The 20,156-nt window shown below is 44.6% G+C and overlaps 1 protein-coding gene across 2 annotated transcripts in view; it reads left to right on the top strand.

Annotated features, from left to right (window-relative positions):
- The window catches only part of FUBP1 (far upstream element binding protein 1), a 1,223,929-nt gene that overhangs the window by 307,884 nt on the left and 895,889 nt on the right, over nucleotides 1–20,156 (top strand). For both annotated transcript variants that reach the window (XM_044085874.1, XM_044085872.1), the window contains one exon: nucleotides 9,575–9,632. In XM_044085874.1, the coding sequence (XP_043941809.1) occupies nucleotides 9,575–9,632 (58 nt within the window). The remainder of the gene's footprint in view (nucleotides 1–9,574; nucleotides 9,633–20,156) is intronic.

Raw genomic sequence — 20,156 nt, forward strand, 5'->3', positions numbered from 1 at the left:
TGGATGCCCATATCCACCAAGTTGGTAACAGTGGGAAAGTTCATGTCAATGGAACAGACCCTTTTTTATAGCTTTACATAGTTGGGGTGAGCATATTAAGGAACATAAGGAGCAACCTTTTTTATGCAAGGTTCAAATGACATTCACCACCGTAACAGGTACAAGCAAGCAAAATACATGGACATCTGTGCAGTGACAGTGACCTGGTTCAAGGCTGCAGAGAGCAGCCCTGCATTACCAGGCTATAATTCATACCACCTTTCGGCCACCTAACCTGAACCGAAACAGTGGAGGGAGTGTCCATATTAAGGATATCCACACCTCCTGGCTAGTTGCTCAGCATAATCAGATTGCCCAAGTGCAACCGAGTCTGGGCAAGACCGCAATCCGAAGTGTAACTTGCTACAGATCCTCACCATGCCCCAGGATTCCCACTCCTTTTATGATGTACTGGAAAATATATTGGGGGTACATTCCAACACCCTAATAATGGATGATTTCAACTACCCCACCATTAACTGGGAAAACTACTAATGTACTCTTGCTCAACGTTTTCAGGAATTCATAAATTCCAACACCTTGGATCAACTTATCCACACCCCCACTGGGGGAGGGGGCAGTATCGTAGACCTGGTCATTACCAACATGGATGATCAGTGTTCCACACCAGAGGTGAATTCCTTGGTCAGATCTGACCACAAGCTTATCAGTCTACATCCACATCCCACCCCATTAGGGAAACCACCATAAAATGTTTGTCCAAAGCCAATTTCGCACTTGAGACAGAAGTGGCAAACTTCATGACAATCCAGGCAGACAGACAACAGAGGTATGACTGCTGAATCCTGCACTTTAACAAGTGCATGGATCGTGCTATCCCAAACAGAACCAAGATGCTATCCTCCAAAAAAAAAAAAGGAAACCAATCTGGTGGTCCCCTGCCATTAACTCTACAGCAGAAGAAACTGTTGTAAGAGAGTAAAATCCATGATTGGAGGAACTCACTGGTCAGTCTTTGTAAGAAGCTGAGATCCCTCAAAATCCTCCAGAGCTAGTTACAGAAACAAAATTGCCACGGATTCTAAAGACAACACCAAAGCATTCTATAGCTAGCTGTGTCAATCTGAATGGCAACACTCTCTGATCTGCTCTGAGTTACAGCGCAGTGGCACTAAATATACAGAACCAACTGATATTGCCAACATCCTGGCAGGTGGGTTCAGTGTTAACTTTACCCCCCCCCCCTCTTATCCCCCTAAAGGGCCCATCTCTATACTGGAAGATTGCAAAGCTCCTGTAATCACGGCTGCACAGCTACAACACATACTCTCCAAAGCCAAGAACACAGCTTCCATGGGACCTGACAACACCCCAGGCTGCGTTGTACACGAACTACAGAATGAACTGGCACCCCACCTAAGCACCATGTTCAGTCATAGCCTCTCCTCAGGCTTTGTGCCCACTGAATGGCGCACAATGGCAGTTATCTCTCGCCACAAGGGGGGGAGCCACCACGGACCTTGGGAACTACCGCCCCATTAGCCTAACGAGCCTGGTCTGCAAGGCCATGGGACATATCATCATGGAACTTATAAACAGACATTGGTAATCTCCAAACCCTGGACCCCACCCAGTTTTGGGTTTGTAAAAGGCAGATCATGTGTCCTAAACCTGATAGACTACTTTGAAGCAGTCACCAAAGCTGTAGACGAGGGTAAGGTGGTTCACACAGCCTATGTAGATCTCGCCAAGGCTTTCAACGTCATTCTCCTTTCGAGAGTTATAGATGAACTCCCTAAACTATAATCCTATGTCAAAATGGATTTCCAGCTGGCTCACGACAGAAACCGCACTGTGAAAGTAGCAGACTCAAAATCCGACTACAGGTCAATGACAAGTGGAGTACCCCACAGGGTTCAGTCCTGGGTCCTCTCCTGTTAGCCTGTACTTCAGAAAAGTAGATGCCAAACACAGAAGGTCTTTGTCTAACAAAGTTCACAGATGACTGCAATCTTGGAACCTTAATAGCAACTTAACTATGTGGACATCCTACAAAAGGGCCTCACTGAGACTGATGCCTGGTGTGAAAGCCATGGCCTCAAGCTAAATGCCAAAAAGTGCATTATCCCCTTTGGTAAAAACTCTTTACCCATGAGCTACCACATAGGTGGGAGTCTAACACCAAAAGTGTGAGACCTTGGGATATGGGTTGACAGTCTCTCTCTCTCCTTTGATCACATCACCACAGTAGTCATGAAATCCTTCTACGTGGCGCACCTCATCACAAAAGGATGTTCTTCGTGTTTCACTGTTCAGACATTACATTTGGGTAATCTGCTTGCAGGTTGCTCTGTCTTTGGTCCTGCGTCTGTTGCTGTCCCTTCCATGAAGTCAGGTTGTCATGGGTGTAAAACATTCAGCAGATGCCATTACATCGGTCTTTCTTGCCGTGTGGTGCCCGAAGCAGAAGCAGTTAGTGCCGGTCGGACGACTCCTGAAATTTTCGTTTGAGTTTCAGAACCGAAGTCTTCAACTTAACACCAAGTACCCTGTTTGGGGAAACTTTTTCTTGCTCCTTACTGATATTAGTAAAAGTTAATTGCATTACTTGTGGAAAGCAAATACCTCAAAGATTTTCATTCTTACTGTCTTCCTTGCCTAGGCCCTGACCACAATGTACCTTGCTGTCAGTTTTGTGCTTTAATCAGCGCACTATCTGTCGTCTGTATACTTTTGCCTTTAAATATTTTGGTTCTCGGTTCAATTATCCAGAAATGTCTGTTGGCTGGCTGACTACCGGGATTCCGAAAAAATGCAAAGATAAAGACAGGCTGCCGAGGTCCAAAACTGCTGACAGGGCTTCTAAGCCAGTCGCCAGTTCGCCGGTACTCAGTGAGGTGCTTTCGCAGCTCCTGATGCCCGCTACTTCTGATTCGCAGGCCTCTACTGAGACCCATTCTGAGTCCGGTATGCCTCAAGACACTTCAGCTATGGAACCCACAGATGTCTCTACCTTGGATGTGTCAGGAGCCGCTGTGCAGGCACTGGCTTCTGAGGGTGTATTCAGGCCTACAGACTTGCATATTAAATCGAAACCTCCATTACTAAGGCCTAAATCTTGATCCATGTCTAAAAAACACTCCCAGGCCACATGCTCAGGCTCCTTTGCCTAAAAAAAAAAAAGAAAAATGGCTGAAGATCTAATAACTAATCAGGGGTAGTCAACCCCTCCTCCTCCCTCTAAGAGGCCTAGGGCTGAGCTTTATGAATCTTCTTATCAGGATTCTGTTTCTTCGGACTCTTCTGATGACCTGGATTTGTCTTTGCCTACTTACGAGGATTCTGATGTAGAGGATTTTATTCCTTCTGCTTCCCCTCCTGAGGATTTTTCTTTTGGGGAAACTTTACATACTTTAAGGGAGCTTTTTCACTGGGAAAGCCAGGAATTTTCTGATTAAAAAAAGGGGCTTGGATTTCCTTCTATCTCAGCATAGGCCTTTGGCTATACCTCCTGTACTACACATTGTTGTTTTCTCGGAATCCCGTTTAGCCCCTGATTCCCTGTCTCCTAGTAAACCTGACTGATATTACAGGGTTCCTGAGTCCCACAAGTTCCTTTTCAAAAATCTTGTTGCAGATCCAGAAACTTTCTCAGGGGCCCAAGGGCATTAAGGCTTCTACTGCTGAAAATTTTACCCCTTCTGATAGAGACTCTAGGGTGCTGGTTAGATGGGGTAAAAAGGTTTATACTTCAGCCTTGGCAATCCGAGCTTTAAATTGCCAATTCCATATGTTAAGTCAGCAACATGTCATTTGACTGCTTAAACAGAGTGATTATTTCTGACTGTGGAAAATAAGGACTTGATGCATTCTGCTGAACAAGTTGGAAAACAAATGTGGTTTTGATTCTTAAGAGGCCTCTTGCAGGCCTGCTTTTACTTGGTCTGTGCTTAGAAGGCATGCTTAGCTTAAGGAGCAATCTTTGCCTGATCATGTTAAAGCTAAATTGTTGGATGCTCCTTTAAATCTGGGCCACCTGTTTGGCACCAAGGCTGAAGTAGTTCTTAAAAAGATGGAAGATGAAGCTAAATCTGTGCAAACTGTTAAGATTTTTTTACAAGTGCAACCTCTTAGATTTAGTAGGCACTGTCCTAAGAGTTGGTCTTTTCCAGTCCCTTCCAGGTCTTCTCAAGCTAAACCCAGACACAGCAAAAGCCCCAGGTTTCAGTCCCAGGGAGCTCTCATAACTAAGCAGTGGGGGGCCTCCACTTCCAAATCTGGGAATGATGCCCCCTGTGGTAAACAGTCTCTGACTTCCTTTTAAAATTCCCAAGCACTTATCTTTTGACCGCCCCTTTGGGGGGGGGGGGGGATTGCTCTTCATGCAAAGAACTGGGAAATCATAACCCAGGACAAATGGGTTTTAAATGTCCCAGGGATACAGTCATGTACACATGTTGCCAACACCAAATGGGTGGCCAGAGACTCGCAAACAAGTACTTTCCCTCTTAAGCATGGGGGCTATTCAACTGGTAAAAGAGGAAAAGGGACAAGGTTTCTACTCCAGACTTCAAGCAACCAAATGCAACCCTACAAAAGGGCACAGCAAAATTGTAAAATGAAGAAAGGCAACAACAGGAACCTGAATCAAGGACCAACAATGAAAACCAAGAGAATTTATTCACAGACACGTCCACCGACTACATTTTTCAGAATTATACTAGAATGGGTTTTGTATTTTTAATTGTGTTGAGGCAGTGCTTGGGCTCATTGGTGTATTTAAAATGTGATGTCATTGTTCAATTAGTTCTAATCATGTATATATATGTTGATTGTGATGTTCTAACCGACTCTGAGGATGCCTTTTTAGGTGAAAGCGCTTAGTCGGTGGACGTGTCTGTGAATAAATTCTCTTGGTTTTCATTGTTGGTCCTTGATTCAGGTTCCTGTTGTTGCCTTTCTTCATTTTACAATTCTACTCCAGACTTTTTCTGGTACCCAGAAGAGACAAATCATGGCGTCCAATCCTGGACCTGTCTACTCTAAACACCATTCTGGAGATTCCAAAATTCAAGATGCTGACTCTTCAATAACTTCCTATGCTAGGTAAAGACTCCTGGTTGGTAACACTAGATGTAAAAGAAGCAGACCTGCACATCCCAATCAGGGAATCTTGGAGATGATGCCTATGCTTCAAAGCAGGCGTATTATCAGTTCTCTGCACTGTCCTTTGGCTTTACTGCGCCCAGGATATTCGCGAAGTGCCTGGCTCCAGTTATTGCATTTTGCAGGCAAAGAAGTTTTCAAATATACCCATACCTGGACGATTGTCTAATTCAGACAGAAAGCCAGAGCATACTTTTGAATCATCTGGCATTTGTAAAAAGGGTTCTAACTTGTCTGGGGTGCACCATAAATGAAAAAAAACAACTGGTATCCTGGTAACAAATTACATTCCTGGGAGCAAGCTTGAATGCAACTTCCCAGATGGCTTGCCTCATGCCAGAAAAGCAAATTCATTTGGTAACCTATTTCAAACAAATGGTCACAAAAACCCTGCTATCTGCAAGACAAATACTGCACGCCTTGGGGTTCATGGCCTCCTGCATTTTTCTAATTCCATATGAAAGACTGCATATGAGGAAACTACAGTGGTATCTAAAGAGCCTATTGAGTCAACATTCTCACAGCCTAGAAACAATTCCTGTCATACCTTGCTTATGCCTAGAGTTCCTTTGGCGGGCAGAGGCCTGCCACCAAAACAAGGGACTACGTTTCACTACCCCCTGCTGCCCAAACCCTAACAGATGCATCAGACTATGCATGGGGGGGGCTTACCTGGCAGAGAAGTGCATTCAAGGCAAATGGCACCAAAGTCAAATGCACCTACACATCAAAAAGATGTTAGCTGTACAGAATGCTCTGACAGCCTTTAAGGACTGCATTCTTCCAGGACAACTAATGGTAAAGACTGACACCACGGTTATGTGGTACATAAGCAGAGGAGTACACATTCCTACCCCCTCTGCAGACTCGTCATGACATTGTGGAACACAGCCGTGAGCTACCAAGTGAATCTACAAGCTCAATTCCTGCCGGGAAAATTAAATACACTGGCAGACGGACTAAACAGAAACCTCATGGACCCACACGAGTGGAAACTGGAACCAAGGATTTTCAACATGTTGACAAGCGAATGGGGTTGCCCAGACATAGATCTGTTTGCCTGCCCCCAGAACTACCAGTTGGACAAGTTTTGCCCAAGGACTCCCCACAAAAAGCCTAGAAAGTGGATGCTCTGTCCTTCAGCTGGAAAAACCTATCAGTCTACACCCCCCCCTGTTGCTTCTGCTCTCCAAAGTTCCAAGTCAAACATGACAAAGGATGATCTTGATTGCGCCAACACTGGTACCCCCTCCTGCGCAGTGTCACAGTTATCCCCATGGCACCTGCCTCAGACCCCTTCCCTGCTGTCTCAGCAGAACCACCAAATTCTGCACCCTCAGCTTCCAACATTGAAGCTCGCAGCCTGGCTAATCACTTAAACTCACCCTTATCCTTCCGCAAACCTGTGATGGATGTCCTCTTGGAAGCAAGGAGGCCTAGTACTTGAAAATCTTATGCTGAAAAATGGAAGAGATTCTTTGGAACTAATCTCAAGGGATGAGCACAGCAGCACCCAATTTACCTCAGATTTTGCAACTGAGATGCTTCACCAAGAGCCTGTTTTCCTCCATTAAAATCCACGCCTCAGCCATTTCAGCTCATTATAACAGAACCTCCCCTCTTTTGTCATCCTCTGCTCAAGCAGTACCTCAGAGGGGCCAAAAATTTGAGACCACCCAGGAGAGTTCCAACCCCTGCATGGGACCCTAACTTTGTATTGGAGAAACTCTGCCTTCTTTAAAGATGGCTGCTACTGCTGATTTAAAATTTCTTTCTTGGAAAACCGGTTTCCTTTTAGCAATCACTTTATCTAGAAGGATATCTGAATTACAGGCCCTTATGGCAGTGGATCCTTTCATCTTTCATGCGGACAGGGTGTCACTCAGGACGGTCACTCAGGACCAATCCATCCTTCATGCCCAAGGTGGAATCCAGTGTGGCTCTTAATCAGTCCATTCATTTGCCAACCTTCTTTCCCAATCCACAGAAAAGAGGAACATTCTGCATTCCTTGGATGTGCACAGACAACTTGGATTCTACTTGGACAGGACTAAACCTAGAAGAAAATCTGAACTGCTGGTAGTATTTGCTGCAGGGGCAGAGGGGAAGGCTATTTCAAAACCATTTCTAAATGGATAAGCCATTGCATTAATTTCTGCGCACCATAAAAAATCTATCCCCCAGGGGATCAGATCTCACTCCACCGGCGCTGCATCTACTTGTGCAGCCTTTCCCAGAGGTGTTACTACCATTGACATCCTAGAAGCTGCTACCTGGAGTTCTGTACGTACTTTCACCAAGCATCATCATTTGCCAATTTTCTCTAAATCCAGAGCTGGCTTTGCCACTGCTGTCTTGCAGGGCCTTAATGCTATATAAACTCTTCCTCCCAACCATAGCTTTGGGAATCAACCCAAATGTAATGACTGCAACAGTGAAACACTAAGAACATAGTATAGTTGTGTACCCTTACATAAATATAGATGTTAGTGTATTCACTGTTGCTGTCCTGGTTACCTTCCCTCCAGCCCCCTAACTTTTGGCTATACCTCTACTTTCCTTAACTATGCTTAAGACTTTTTGGAGTATTTGCTATTTGTTGGAGGTATACCTTTGTGTTTTTATTTGCTCCCCATTAAGGGGCACCTGACAGCTGTGGCAAGAAAAACTGATGTAATGGCGTCTGCTGCATGTTTTATACCCCTCACGACCTGACGTCATGGAAGGGACAGCAACCGACTCAGGCCCAAGACTTTGTTAATCAGGTCGACTGAGGGCAACCTGCAAGCAGATTAACCAAATGTAATGACTGCAACAGTGAATACACTCTAACATCTACATTTTATGGTAAGTGTACACAACTGTACTTTTGTCCTGATTGCTGAAGTCTCGTTTCTTCCCTTCTACTTGAACAAGCCTAGTGTGCCCTTTTATCACTGGCCCATCTTTTTTCTGGTTCTTTAGGCACCTTGAATCCTGCCTTAGCTAGGGGCAAGAAAGGGTCAAATGATGTGGGCAACCACCAACTACATGCACAAGTAAAGTGATGTTGGCCTGAACCTGGTGGATTATAAGTTCCAAAAGTCATGCTTGGATGTTTGATTTATCTATTGGCAAAGATTTTTAATTTCCATTTTTGTGCAATAATAAAGGGCTGGGGTAGAGTTCACCAAAAACTGCCTTCTGCATTTTTTTTCTTAGGACCGTATTTGAATTCTTGTGGACATTTTCCAAAGTCCAGGCAGTGTGTTTTCATACAGAAAGTCCCAACTGTTGACTTGGTGGTTTTACAGGATAGAGTTGCAATTTTTTTTTTAACCAGGGGAGGAGTACTTATCAGACCAATGTATTTACCAGAAAGCATTTACAAGAAAAAATTTGCACCAGTAGCTAAAAGATGAGGATAACTGTGTAGAGTAATTGCACCTTTCAGGAAAAAAAATTGCCAGTGGTGAAGAAAATAACTAAATCAATTGAGTGAAACAGTTGGTCATGCATAAAGTAGCAGCAGAAACATTGTTGGCAGAAAATTAATTAACCTTTTTTTCTTTGGGGAATATTCTAGTGTTAATTGTTCCATGTTTTAAGTCTCCCAGCTTCCATACTTGGTTTGGAAAATTCCATTGGTGCACTGATTATAGTCCAAGAAGAGTATAGTCTGCCCACAATTCCTACTTTGACACGCACTGTTTTTTACTGGTTAAGGAAAGGTTTATTTCCCACACTGGTCAGAGAAACTTAAATGTTCCAGCTACTGCTGGCAGTTTCTACCAGCCCAGGACCAGTTTGTCAGCAGTGCCTTGAGAAGGGACCACCACCACCATGTCTGTCTCAAGGGCCAAATATTTAAATCCAACATCCAGGTGGGGAGGCTTCTCACCATGTTGGTGAGAGCAGGATTGCAAATTTGATTTCTAATATACCCCACAGAGTCCTGGCTGCTCCTCTCTAAAATTGGGAGAATGAAGATATAGGGGCAGCTGTGTTATTTCCTCTAACAAAATCTGTGGTGCTGTTGCCCACATTCATAAAGTCACTGGATTCAACTCCAGGAATTGTGATGAGGGTATTGGCCTTCTGACAGAGGTCTGTTTGTTATATTCCGCTCACAATGGTTCTAGTATTTTAATTGCTGTTAAAGTCCCCTTGCCTGCTTTGGGTTTGAGGCACACTGCTATGCCTCGCAAGCCTAGTGGTAGTCTGTTTGCGTTTAACCATTGCAGAATGCTGTGTGGAGGATCAGTAAAGTTGACTAATCACATTAACTGCATGTTTGTCAGCGTTCCTAATTTAATGTTCAGCTGCGTGTAGCTGTAACAGATGTGAAGTATGCAAGTTATGTAGCACAGCCATGCTTTAAAAGGGTGCAACATGGAAATTAACCTATTTAATGTCTTTTTCTTTTTAGATAGTGGTGGCCTTCCAGAAAGATCTTGTATGCTCACTGGAACTCCAGAATCTGTTCAGTAAGTATGGTGCTTTTTAAGAGGTGAAGACCTGAAAGTCGGGGTTAACATTTCGAAATGCAACCTGCTGTGCATTTCCCAATATCCATCCTCATTTTCACGGTTGATGCGGTCTTTAAATTAAAACGTGCAAGTTAATAAAACATTGAAAAAGGCAGACATAATTTGCAGATTCCCTTTACATGGGTCCATCAAAAGTTGCTAGCTTTACTTTTGTCTAACATGGGTGCCATAAGTTATGGCAAGGAGGGTAAAGGTCATAGGAAACTAGTTCTAGCAAGGTAGAATACCAGGAAGATGGCTTCTGCACTTTGCACGACTGTACAAATAGTACAGTTTTGTGCCTACCATAAATGTAGATGTTCGAGGATCCACATTGCTGCAGTCCTAACTATTGGGTAGTCTGCTGTCCAGTCGGCCCGAATACCAAAGTATATGGCTGACGTCGGTCAGGGCGCATTAGACTGACGTCAGTACGTCAGGGTACTAATGCGCATGACCGACGTCATATCCTCAGTCTTTTCTTGCCCCAGATGTCAGAAGACCCTGAAAAGATAAGGCCAAAACCAAAAACTCCAAACATACCTGCACCAAAAATATGTACAATATATACAAAATTACTAGAAAATAACCTCACCTACACAACCACCCCTAAACACAGAGGGGAAGGAGGGAGTAAATTGGACTGCAGCAATGTGGATCCTCGAACATCTACATTTATGGTAGGTACAAAACTGTACTATGTTCTTCATTCCACATTGCTGCAGTCCTAACTATTGGGTAGAATCCCAAAGCAGAGGTAAGGGAGGCTGGCAAATCATAAGGAAGCAGGAACTGACAACATGCCTTGCAAAATAGCTGTGGCAAAACCAGCCCTAGATTTAGAGTAGAGAGGAAGGTGGTAATGCTTAGAGAAAGTATGCACTGAACTCCAAGTAGCTGCCTCCAAAATATCCTTAGTTGCCACCCCCCTTAGAAATGCTGTAGAAGTGGCAGTAGCCCTAGTGGAATGAGGCCTAATCCCAACTGGAATCTCCTTGCCATGATGGGAATAACAAAATGCAATGCAAAACCCAATCCACCTAGAAATAGTTTGTTTTGACACAGGTTTGCCCTGAACCCAAAGCAAAAGAAACAAACAACTGCTGAGACTGCCTAAAATCCTTAGTCCTGCTCAAATAATAACGCAACTGCCTGTGTACATCTAAAGTGTGCAAAATCTTTTCCCCTTTATTTTGAGGATCTGCATAAAAAGTAGGCAAATGAATAGTTTGGTTTAAAGCCACACTAGAAACCACCTTAGGCATAAAGGAAGGATTAGTGCGTAAAGATACCCTATCCTTATGAAAAATCAAAAGGCTCTACCGCCATAAGGGCCTGCAACTCAGAAACCCTTCTTGCAGAAGTAATGGCCAACAAAAACAGTCTTCCATGACAAGTATTTCAATTCAGCAGTAGCCGAGGCTCAAAAGGTTGTAGAGTAAGTTTCTCCAACACAAAATTGAGATCCCAAGCAGGAGTAGGAGCTCTACGTGGGGGTCTTATATTCTTTGCCCCTCTAAGAAATTGCTTGAACAAAGGATGCGAAAACAATGGTGGGTCACAATCATAGTGAGCTGAAATTGCTGCAGCATGAATCTTAATGGAAGAGAAAGACAAACCTTTGTCCAATAACTCAGTAAGATATTGAAGAGCCACACTTAAATTAGGCTCAGAAATCTCCAAATTGTTTGCTGCACTCCAAAATAAAAATCTCTTCCATTTTTCTGCGTACACTTTCCTTGTACTAGGTCTCCTGGCTTCCATAATCACATTTAAAACTTGTTGAGGAAGTTGAGACCTGCTGTCTTTCAAAACAGAATATGCCAGGCTGTTAGATGAAGAGAGTGAAGCTTGACATTGAGCAGGTGACCGTCCCTCTGAGACAACAGGTGTGGAATCAAGGGTAAAGGCCATGGAGGCTTCCTTACCAGACTCCTCAGTAATGGGTACCAGTGCTGCCGAGGCCAATCTGGAGCTATTAAAATCATCCTTGGCTTGTCTTGTCTGACCTTTAGAAGCACCTTTGGAAGAAGAGGCAGAGGTGGAAAAGCATACACATGAAGATTTTTCCAACTGAAAGAAAGAGCATCCACTTTCCAAGCTGTGTGATGAAACCTCTTTGTGCAAAACTTTGGCAGCTGGTGGTTTAGTGGAGAAGCGAACAGATCTATGTCTGGAGTTCCCCATGACACTGTCAATTTTTGAAATACATGAAGATCCAGTTTCCACTCGTGGGGATCCATGATTTGTCTGCTTAACACATCTGCTAAGGAGTTCTGTGCTCGGCAGAAACCTTGCCTGAAGAGTTAGTTGCAAGCTGAGCGCAGTCTCCCATAAAATCATTGCTTGCCTGCACAATGGGTAAGAATGAGTTCCCCTTGTTTGTTGATGTACCACATGACAGTTGTGTTGTCTGTTAGAATCAACACCTGCCCTGGAAGAAGTAACTCCTTGAAAGCCATTAATGCAAACTGGACTGCTAACATCTCTTTCATGTTGATATGTAGATGCTGTAGTCTGGCAGGCCACTTGTCTTGTATCCACTTTCCATTTAGATGAGCTCCCCAAGCAATGTCTGAGGCATCTGTCGTTAGAATCTGACTCTCCTCTGGCGGGTCACAGAGAGTCCCTTGTTTAGGTGACATTCCTGAGCCCACCACAAAAATTCCTTTTGAATGCAAGGTATTATTTGAATGACAGTGTCCAAATCCTGGCAGTGCTGTGTCCATACATTTTGAGATACCATTGCAGCTTCCTCATATGCAGTTTGGCATTGGGAAGCACCAGAATACAAGATGCCATGAACCCTAAGGCTTGAAGGACTGTCCTTGCAGTCAGCCCGGACTGAAGAGATAGTTGATGGAAGTAACTGGAAAGATTCTTTTGTTTGTCCGGGGTTAAGAAGGCCATCTGGGCTGCTGTATTCAGTCTCACACCCAGAAAGCACATGTCTTGAGAGGGTACTAGACTGGACTTTATTTCGTTCACAGAATACCCTAGGCATCTTAGCACTGCTATGACATAATCCAAATGCTGTAGAAGGTCTTCCTTTTCTTGAGCTAGAATCAGGCAGTCGTCCAAGTAAGGATAGATTTGAATTCCTTTTAACCTGAAGTAAGCTATCACTGGAGCCAGAACCTTTGTAAATATTCTGGGCGCAGTGGATAAGCCAAAGGGCAATGCAGAGAACTGATAATGAGAATTTCCAGCTCGAAAACGCAGATACTTCATGTGCCTATAAGACTAAGTTGCAGGAAGGTAAGCTTCCTTGAGATCTAAAGTTACCATCCAGTGATCTTTGCCCAGCAGAGGTAAAAGCTGTTGTAACGTCAACATTTTGAACTTGGGAATGTCCAGATAAGTGTTGAGGATAGATAAATCCAAAATTGGTCTCCACGTGTTCCCCTTCTTTGGTACTAGGAACAGGCGAGAATAAAATCCTAGGCCCCTTTCTGGTACAGGAGCTGGCTGAATGGCCCCTATTTGGAGCAACAGAGAAATTTGCTTGTGAGCCTCTTTTCTTTGTAGAGGAGGAATGTCTGGCATGCCTTTGAAAGGAGGCAAGGTATGGAAATAAAACCTGTAACCGTGGTGAATGATATCCAGAACCCATCTGTCTTGGGTAATTAAATCCCAATTTTCTTTGAAAAGAGACAGTCTTCCTCCCAAAGGTGCTGCCAGGCGAGAATGTACTGGCAGCTGAAAAGGCAGGTCATTGGGTCTGCTTACGCAAGGACTGACCCCTGCCCTCACCAGAAGTCTGAGCAGGGGAACTCCCTGTCCTAGGCCTAAAAGAACCTTGAGCTCTGCCCCTACCACGTCTAGACCTACCCCTAGACTGGGAATCATAAGCAGGATAAGTCCATCCCTTAGTAGGCCAATTTCTACTAAACTTGGAGGCTGCACCTGCAAAAATCCTTAACAGTTTGCATAGACTTAGCCTTGTCCTCCATTTTCTTTAAAACTGCTTCCACAGGCGAACCAAACAACACATCAGACTGCAAAGGAGCATCCAAAATCCTTGTTTTAACATGCTCAGCTAAATTCTGATCTCTCAACCAGGCATGCCTACGAAGAACAGAACCAGTGGCAGCCACCCTCGAGGAGGCCTGCACAGCATCAAAACCACACTGCAAGGAATGTTTACCCACCTGTTCAGACACATGAACTAAATCCTGCAACTCTTTACACTCAATACCTTCTGCCAGAGCATCCACCTTAGGTTTCAATTGTGAAAGGAGGTAATTCCGATATTTTAACATGTGAAACTGACAATTCAATGCCCTCATGGCTAAAGTGGAAGAAGTATACACTTTCTTTCCCCATCTATCCAAAGCCCTTGCCTCCTTATCAGGAGGAACAGGATTTTTAACAGAGGCCTTCACCCCTTTAGGCCCCTGAGAGACAGTTTCCGGGTCTGCCCTAGTACTCTTAAAAAGATACTTATGAGCTTCAGGCACCCTATAGTACCTATCCGGTTTAACTGGTGCAGGAGGCAAAGAATCAGGATTCAGGGAAGCCTCTGCAAAAACATCTTCCACCACATTCAGAACCGGAGGTATAGCTAAAGGCCTATGCTGGGGTAAAAACAAGAATTCCCTAAGCCTCTTCCTGGAATCAGAGAAATCTTGACCTTCCCATTTAAAATGCTCCCTCATGGAATGCAGAGTCTCTGAAAATGAAAAATCCTCAGGAGGAGAAGCTGAAGGAGTAGAATCATCCACATCAGAATCAGAATAAGGAGGATACTCCTGCAAGTCTTCAGCCGAAGACTCAGAAGCCTCCGAACAGTGCTCAAAACTCTCAAACTCAGGTTCCACCCTAGGCCTCTTATCAGGAGGGGGCATAGAACCTCTAATCATAGTAATCAAATCCTCTGCCATTTTAAGCATATGTTTTTTAGGCAAAGACCCTGAAGCACTAGGAGAAACCCCCACTGAAGCTACACTAGGCCTGCCTCTCAAAGAAGCCTTGGAAACAGAAGGGGGGGCGTCGGTCATGCGCATTAGTACCCTGACGTACTGACGTCAGTCTAATGCGCCCTGACCGACGTCAGCCATATACTTTGGTATTCGGGCCGACTGGACAGCGGACTACCCAATAGTTAGGACTGCAGCAATGTGGAATGAAGAACATCTGAATCTGCATAGGAGCAGTTCTAAAGTTTCTTCCACACTGAACTATAATCTCAGCTGTAGTCCAGCAGCAGATGCTTATTTGGACACAGTCAGGACTTGCTTGCATTTGCTGCTTGATATGTAGGTAGCTTGGTGTGTTAATTTGTTCTGTTCAGTTTGTGGGAATTGTAACTGCAAGTTTTCTTGAAAATGGACAGCATATGTCCTGACACTTTATGATGCTGTTAACTAGTTTTACTTTTCTTTATTGCATTTCTTACTCTGTTTTGCCCTGTTTGCTGAGTTGTTTTGATTAAGAAGTGTTTTGTTCAGGGAAGATGGCTTTATCTTCTAATTCTCTGGATGTTCGTGTTACCCTGCTGCAGTCATCACAGTTGGGTTATCCTGTCGTCAGGCGGTCCCGCAGTCTGCCTGAATTCCAATGTCTTGGTCCGGCGTCTGTTGCTTCTTCCCTGACGTCAGTGCGCCAGGGGTATATGAGGCATCCAACGCCATTTTCTTCAGTCTTTCTTGCCGCGCTGTGCCTGAAGCAGAAGCAGTTCACAAGTGCTGGTCGACAGACTCCTGAGATTTTCGAATAGAGTTTCAGTCCGAAGTCTTCAAAGCTAAGTACCCCGTTGGGGAACCTTTTCTTGCCTCAGTCCGATGTCAGAAAAAGTTAACAATTGCATTTCTTGTGGGAAGCAAATATCTCATAAGGACTTTCATTCTTATTGTATACCTTGCCTAGGCCCAGACCACGACGTCACTGGTTGTCTGTTTTGTGCTAGGTTCAATAAGCGAACTATAAAGCGACGCTTTGGTTTCGCAAGACATGGTAGGAAATTTAATTACACTATGCCGCCGGAGCAACTGACTACCGGCGTGCATAAAAACGCAAAGATAAAGACAGGCGGCCTAGATCCAAGCCAGACTCCGAGGCCTCGGCTGGGCCGGTCGCCAGTTCTCCGGTTTTCAGTGAGGCGCCTACGCAGCCCATGGCTACCGCAGAATTGGAACCCCAGACCGCTTAGGATTCTCTAGCAGAGAATTCTATGCAGACACAGCCATTTTCTTTAGGCCCTACCAACGACATTGCAGGAGAAGCCAATGCTGTAGAAACACTTTTGGTTTCAGAAGATGTCTTCAGACCGACTTCTCTCACCATAAAATCTTATGCTAAGCTTAAGACTCCTCTAAAACCAAAAAAGACTGCACTTCAGTCTCCAGTTCAAGGCCCCATGCCTAAGAAACAGATGCTTAAAATGGCTGAAGATTTGATTTCTTTAATCGGGGGTTCCCAACCCCCCGATAAAAGGCCTAGACAAGAGGAGGATTATGCCTCCTCTGATCAAGTGTCTGTTTCCTCAGGCTCCTCTGGGGGAGCAGGATTACTCCTTTCCCCTTATGAAGATTCTGATGCTGAAGATTCCATTCCCTCAGCTTCTCCCCCTGAAGACTATTCCTTTGCGGAAACCTTACATACCATGAGGGAACATTTCCACTGGGAAGGTCAGGACTTCTCCGACTCGGAGAAAAGGCTCCGAGTTTCTTTTACTCCCCCAGCACAGACCACTTGCTATCCCCCCAGATTTAGACATTGTGGATGATGTTTACTTAGAATCTAGTCTAAATCCAGATTCTGTGCCTCCTGCTCCAGCCAAACCAGATAGATACTATAGAGTGCCTGACTCGCACAAATTCCTTTACAAAAGCCCTGTTGCTGATCCAGAGAATATCTCCCAGGGTCCCAAAGGGGCTAAAGCTTCTATGGCTAAAAATCCTGGACCCTCTGAAAGGGACTCCAGAGCATTAGATATGTGGGGGAAGAAGGTTTACACCTCTGCTACTCTAGCTATGAGAGCACTAAATTGTCAGTTTCACATGCTTAAATACCAGCAATTCCTAATGTCTCCAATAAAACAAAAGATGAGCATGCACCCTCAACAGTATGAATTCAAGGAAATGCAGGATCTGTTGTATGCAGCTGAACAGATGGGCAAGCATACTTTAAAATGTGGATTTGATTCCTTGGAAGTTTCCTGTAGAGCAGCTGTTACTGGGTCTGTTATACATAGGCATGCTTGGTTAAAGCAACAAACTCTACCTGATCATGTTAAAGCAAAGTTACTAGATGCACCCTTACAGCAGGATGTCTTACGTGGGGTTAAAGCAGAAGAGGTTTTAAAGAAAATGGAGGAGAAGGCAAAATCTATGCAGACTGTAAAAGATTTCTTACAGGTACAGCCCCCACGCCTCAGCAGAAATTGGCCAACAAAAAATTGGTCCTTTCCAGCTTCTGGCAGACCACAGAGGGGTAAATACAGGTGCCCAAAGGGCAGAGGACAAGCACAAATCCCTTACAAACCTCGACAATGGGGCACTGCAACACAGAAAGGAGAAGACAGGTCCCAAACTTCTAGAAGGCAAACACAATGACTTAAACCTGAAACTGCCAAGCAAAACTCTCTTGGCAGCTCCCTTGGGAGGAAAATTAGCACTTTTTGCAGACAACTGGCACATCGTCACAAAGGACAAATGGGTCCTAGACATTATCTCACAAGGATACAGATTCCATTTCCACACCTTGCCAAGGATAAAAGGAATGCCAAACCTGCCACAAAATCAATGGGCAGAGGCACAAAAACAAATTACAGCTATCATGGACATGAGAGCCATTCAACTGGTACCTACACAGGAGCAAGGCCAAGGATTTTACTCAAGGCTCTTTCTAGTCCCCAGAAAGGACAATGCTTGGAGACTCATTCTGGACCTTTCAATTCTAAACATCTTCCAAGTGCCCAAATTCAAGATGCTAACACTACAGCAGCTTCTTCCCATGTTGGGCAAGAAAGCTTGGCTAGTAACCTTGGACCTAAAGGAGGCATACCTGCATGTCCCTATCAGACAAAATTGCAGAAGATACCTCAGTTTCATTGCAGGTTCAACCCATTAGCAATTCTTTGCACTGCTCTTTGGCTTATCTACTGCACCCAGGGTCTTCACAAAATGCCTGGCACCAGTAATTGCGTACTGCAGACGAAGAGGAATTCAAATATACCCATACCTGGACGACTGCCTCATCCAAGCAGAAAGCAAGGACATTCTCTTACAACATCTGGCTTTTGTGAAACACCGAAGTTGCCTAGGGTGCACAGTAAACGAAAAGAAATCAAAACTAGTGCCCTCACAAAATGACATTCCTGGGTGCCAGCTTGAATACAACGGCCCAGATGGCTTATCTCACGCCAGACAAACTACAACTAACTCAATACTTCAAAGCAATGGCAACAAAGACCCAACTCCCTGCAAGAAAAATTCTGCAGGCCTTGGGCTTCATGGCATCTTGCATACTACTACCACCATTTGCAAAACTGCATATGAGGAAATTACAATGGTACCTAAAGAGTATGGACTCAACACAGCCACAGCTTGGAAACAATGATATCTCTCATTCCCTGCCTTCAACAGGAGATTCTATGGTGGTCACAGGCATGTCACCTCAAGAAGGGTCGGCCTTTCACCTTACCCCCAGCCAGGCAAGCTATGACAACAGATGCATCTGACTACACCTGGGGGGCACACATGGCAGGACGGTGTGTTCAAGGATATGGACTGCAGATCAAAGGAATCTGCACATCAAAAAAATGCTAGCTGTACAGAATGCCCTGACTGCCTTCAAGGACCTCTTGCGTCCAGGACAGCTTACAATAAGGACAGACAACACCACAGTAATGTGGTACATAAACAAACAAGGGGATACACACTCCTACCCTCTATGCAGGCAAGCAATGACCTTGTGGAACACAGCACTGGCTTACCAAGTTCAGTTGCAAGCTCAATTCCTGCCAGGAAAAAAGAACACATTGGCAGACTACCTCAGCAGAAACATCATGGATCCCCACGAGTGGAAACTGGATCCACAAGTATTTGCAATGATAACTCAAAAATGGTGGCATCCAGATATGGAACTGTTTGCCAGCCCCCAAAACAGTCAGCTAACAAAATTTTGTACAAGGACATTTCACCATCAAGCTTGGAAAGTGAACGCACTCTCATTCAGTTGGAAAATGCTGACAATATATGCCGTCCCTCCATTGCCCCTTCTCACAAAAGTGCTGCTCAAAGTCAGGATGGAGACCCCGAATGATGCTCATTGCCCCAGACTGGCCACGCTAGCACTGGTACCCACTATTAAGGAATATGGCCCAGGGCCCACCATGGATTTTACCACAAATTACTCATCTGCTCACACAGCAAGACAGTTAGATTCTACACAGCCAGCTCAAAACCTTAAATTTGGCTGCATGGCAATTCACCTAAGCAACCGGCCAGCTCCTCTTTCACAAGCTGTTATGGATGTTCTGGAAGCCAGGAGGGCCCAGCACCAGGAAAGCCTACTCAGACAAATGGAAAAGGTTTTGTGCCTGGAACCAAGCTAAAGGCCAAAATACCCTTCAGACAGACATACCTCAGATTCTACAATATTTAACTGAGATGTTACACAAAGGGCTTTCTTTTTCATCTATTAAAATCCACGCCTCAGCTATTTCAGCTCACTACAACACAGATCCTCCTTTATTTTCACATCCACTTCTAAGGCAGTTTCTCAGAGGGGCCAAAAACATTAGGCCTCCCAGGAGAGCACCAACTTGGGACCTCAATTTTGTTCTGGAAAAATTTATGCTACCTCCTTTTGAACCAGCTTTCTCAGCTGACTTAAAGTTTATATTATGGAGGACTGCCCTGCTGCTAGCAATTACTTCAGCCAGAAGAGTCTCAGAGCTTCAGGCACTAATGGCAGTAGAGCCTTTCCTCATTTTTCATAAAGACAGTTTCTCTACAAACTAACCCCTCCTTTATGCCTGAGGTGGTATCCAGTGTGGCTCTAAATCAAACCATCCATTTACCCACCTTCTTTCCAAATCCACAGAACAAAGGAGACTCCTGCATTCCTTAGACATTCACAGGCAGCTACGTTACTACTTGGATAAAACTAAGGTTTTCAGAAAATCTGACCAGCTTTTTGTATCCTATGCTACAGCATCACAAGGAAAGGCCATCTCAAAACAGACCATTTCCAAATGGATAGGACATTGCATACGTTTTTGCTACACCCACCATGGAAAACCAGTTCCTGCTAGCATAAGGCCCCACTCTCCCAGGGCAGCAGCTACATCTACAGCTTTCCTCAGGGGGTGCCAACCAAGGATATTCTGGAAGCTGCAACTTGAGTTCAGTACACACCTTCACCAAACACTATCACTTACCTCTCTACTCTAAGACTAGAGCTGGCTTCGCCACTGCAGTTTTGCAGGGCCTTCTAGCCTCCTCTAACCCTGTTTGACTCCACCTCCCATCCTTA

This window comes from Protopterus annectens, chromosome 10.part0 (assembly GCF_019279795.1).
Source record: "Protopterus annectens isolate FY-2018-M chromosome 10.part0, PAN1.0, whole genome shotgun sequence".
Taxonomy (NCBI): Eukaryota; Metazoa; Chordata; order Ceratodontiformes; family Protopteridae; genus Protopterus; species Protopterus annectens.